This window comes from Gekko japonicus, unplaced genomic scaffold (genome assembly GCF_001447785.1).
Source record: "Gekko japonicus isolate JY-2015 unplaced genomic scaffold, Gekko_japonicus_V1.1 scaffold4254, whole genome shotgun sequence".
Classification (NCBI taxonomy): domain Eukaryota; kingdom Metazoa; phylum Chordata; class Lepidosauria; order Squamata; family Gekkonidae; genus Gekko; species Gekko japonicus.
In genome coordinates, this window is record NW_015174975.1 from 48,696 (window position 1) to 52,489 (window position 3,794).

At 55.3% G+C, this 3,794-nt stretch overlaps 1 protein-coding gene across 1 annotated transcript in view; it reads right to left on the reverse strand.

Annotated features, from left to right (window-relative positions):
- Positions 1-3,794, reverse strand: part of LOC107122132 (echinoderm microtubule-associated protein-like 2) — a gene marked incomplete at its 3' end in the record, with an annotated part of 38,695 nt that overhangs the window by 18,801 nt on the left and 16,100 nt on the right. The window contains exon 4 of the mRNA XM_015425165.1: positions 2,603-2,726. Coding sequence (XP_015280651.1) covers positions 2,603-2,726 — 124 coding nt within the window. The remainder of the gene's footprint in view (positions 1-2,602; positions 2,727-3,794) is intronic.

Genomic DNA, 3,794 nt, shown 5'->3' on the forward strand with positions numbered 1-3,794 from the left:
GGGGGCGAGGCCCGAGGCGGGTGCCAACAGCGAAGCGGGAGAAGCGCCGGGGCGGGACTCTTCTTGCAAGCGGCGCCCACCCTGCAGGGGGCGCGGAAGGGAAGCCGGCGTGAGGCAGTGTGCTTAAAGAGTGTCGGAGGGCCCGGGTTCGAATCCCCAGAGGCGGGTGCCAACAGCGAAGCGGGAGAAGCGCCGGGGCGGGACTCTTCTTGCAAGCGGCGCCCACCCTGCAGGGGGCGGGGGAGGGAAGCCGGCGTGAGGCAGTGTGCTTAAAGAGTGTCGGAGGGCCCGGGTTCGAATCCCCCCTCAGCCACGCGCCCCCTGGGCCACTCCTGCACTCTCTGTCTGACCCACCTTGCAGGCTTGTTGTGAGGAGGATTAAAGGGAGGGAGAGGAGCAGGATGCGAGCCGCCTCGGGGCCCCCCACTGGGGGGGGAAGATGGAGAAAGGCCGTGAAGCCCCGTGCCCTCCCTCTGTCGGTCCACCGACCAGTTTAGCTGCTTAAATCTCCAGCCGACTGCCCAGGCGACTCCAGAGAGCTTTAGCAAGCGAGCCAAAGGGCACACCGCCCAGGAAGGCAGTTTTGTTTCCCCAGGTGACCACCCGACCAGGGAGGGGAAAGGGGCCCCTTCCTCGTCACAGAGTCCTGCCTTCCCTCAGCAACTGGACCCGAATTGCAAGACCACCACGCCCCCTCCCCCCCTTATCTTCCCCTCCTCTCCCAAAACCTCCAGGGTGTTCCCCCTCTTCCCAGGATCTAGCCAGTAGCGCATGCCAAAAGGACATGATCCCCCACCACCACCGCCTAGCTTGTCAGCCCAGGTAAAGAAAGCGACGCCATCACAGCAAGCGCAAAGGATTCAGCAAGGAGCGAGAGAAGCAGGACACTTGTGAAAAGCCATGCTGCAATTCCAGGGAAGGGCAGATGAGAGAGACCACACATCCCCTGATCCCCCCCCTCCCCAAAACACACACACACAAATTGCACCACCTTTGGAGAAAAAGAGCAATTGTGAACTGACCAAAACAGAAGGCTATTTGCTTTGGTTGCTTGGAACAGAACCTCCATGCTCAGGGGCAGTCTACCTCTGAATATTAATGGCAGAGGGACAAGCGTCACCTTCGCGCCCTGCGTGGGGGCTTCGGTGGGCACCAGGCCAGCTGTGCTGGGAAGCACAAACTCGACAGGAGGTGTTGATGCAAAGCGGTTCATAAAACTGGCCTGTTAGTTTTGTGTGCTGGTGCTGTTCACACCATGCATCGGACGTTCTTAATGATAGTACTCCAGATGCTTAGCAACTGCAAGCGATTGATTCCCCCCTTCTCCATATACACCTTTAAAAGGAGGGGAAAGTTGAATTCCACCTCATACCGGCCCCCTCCCCGCTAAATGACAGTACAGGGATTTAGACAAAGAGGTACATGAGCATTAAACATTCATTTGCAAATAGCCCTGTTTATCCCGGAGTCTCCCCCGAGAATTAATCTGCAGAGAGAGAGGGAGAGAGAGAAGGAAATTGGTCAGCCGGTTTCTAAGTTACAGGAGGTTTTGACAAGCCAGGCAGAATTTTGTGCAGAAGATTCTTGGTTTTTGATCTGCATCTTCATTGTTTATGCCTCATCTAATCTCTCCGGAGGATAGAAATTTTCCTGGCCCCCGTGTGTCTAGGAGAGACTGTAGAGCCGTGACTCAGCTCCAGGTTCAAATCCGCGTTCGGCTACAGATCCCACCAAGTAATCCCAGGCCAGTCATGCTGTCTCCGCCTCACCTACCTCACAGGATTGTTGTGAGGGGAGTGGGGGGCTCCTTGGAGGAAGGGGAAGAATGAAAGAAGAAGCCTATAAATAAATTTAAAAATCCAATTGGGAAAGTCTGGAAAAGGGGAAACTTTCCAGCAGAATCTTCCGGCTGGAATTTCAATGCAAAAAGAGAGAGCTGTGAGTTCAAATCCTGTCTTTGCCATGAAAAGCATCTAGGACTTTCTTGTTCCTCAGGCCTAAACTCTTCAGCGTCTGGCATTTCTGAGTGAAAGCTGGAAATGTTGCTGCATTTGTCTAAATGTCTCACCTTGGCTTTGTGTGTGTGTGTGTGTGTGAGTGTGAGTGTTCCCTCTAAGCTGAGCTAGTGTGAGCTATCTCACCGTTTTTTAGCCTCCGGCTCACACATTTTTGTCTCGGCTCAGGAAGGATGGGGCTCCAGAGCAAACTGATTTATGCAGCAGCCCAATCGCTGGCTCACAACTTTCATGCCGGCAGCTCACAAAGCAGAATTGTTGCTCACGAGACTCCACGGCTTAGAGGGAGCATGGGTATGTATGTGTGTGTGTGTGTGTGTGTTTTACATTCCCCACCTTTTTGACCCAGACAGGCTGCTGGCCGGGTAAGCCGAAAATGAATGAGGGATACATTTCAGAGTCAGCAGTTCAACCGAGACGAAACCCAGAGAGGTTTAACAGCTCGGGAGAGATTCCTCCCCCGCATCGCACTCCGTGCAGATTAAAAGAGGGCGGTGATTTGATCATAAAACTCTCTCAGGGGGCAACGGAAGGACGAAGGACGGAGGCCTGCCAAGCCAAAGCCGGGGCGGGGATGGACGCGTCACCTTTTCCCAGGCGGCAGCAGCTCCCTCTTGGGGGACGAGGGCGATGTGGAGTAGCCTCTCCTCTGGGGCAGGATCCCGTTGCTCAGGCTGGGTCGGGAGGGCAGCCCCCTCAGCAGCTGGTACACTGCAGGGGAGAAAAGACAAGAGAACATAAGAACATAAGAGACGCCAATGTTGGATCAGGCCAAAGGCCCATCCAGTCCAACACCCTGTGTCACACAGTGGCCAGAAATACCAGTGCCATCAGGAGGTCCACCAGTGGGGCCAGGACATTAGAAGCCCCCCCCCTGTTGACCCCCCCCCCCAAGCACCAAGAAGACAGAGCATCACTTGCCCCAGACTGAGAGTTCCTATCTATACCTTGTGGCTAATAGCCACTGATGGACCTCTGCTCCAGATGCTTATCTAATTCCCTCTTGAAGCCGTCCATGCTTGTAGCCGCCACCACCTCCTGTGGCAGTGAATTCCATGTGTTAATCACTCTTTGGGTGAAGAAGTACTTCCTTTTATCCGTTCTAACCCGACCGCTCAGCAATTTCATGGAGTGCCCACGGGTTTTTGTATTGTGAGAAAGGGACACGCCCTTCAGATGGGAGACGGGCTCCTCCTGCACAGCACGGCCCTTTGCAGCACACACGGGGGGTCTGGGCCTTTTCTCACACCTGTCTCACACCCGAGTGCCACATGATGGAGTGAGCCCCTTCAGATGGGAGACGGACTCCTCCTGCACAGCACGGCCCTTTGCACCCGAGTGCCACATGACGGAGTGAGCTCCCGTCTCTGGTGCCAGCTCCTGCCAACTTCGCAGTTCAAAAGCAAGGAATTGCAAGTCGATAAATAGGTACTACTGCAGTGGGAAGGGAACAGCGTTCCGTGTGCCTCGGTGTTTAGTCACGCCGGCCACATGACCACGGAAACGTCTTCGGACAGCGCTGGCTCTTCGGCTTGGAAACGGAGATGAGCACCGCAACCCTAGAGTCGGGTTTGACTGGCTTTCGAGCAAGGGAAACCTTTACCTTTACTAGTGAAGAGAGTTAGGGGTTGATTTACGGTAGGCGTTTCCCAGCATTCCACTGACAGGGAGGGGTTTGTCAACGGCAGGAAGATTGCCTGGGAAGAGGCTGTGTGTGTGTGAGGTTTTCTTGCCCCCCCCCCCCGGGCCTCCCATCTCGCTTTTGGTCCCCCCGGCTCT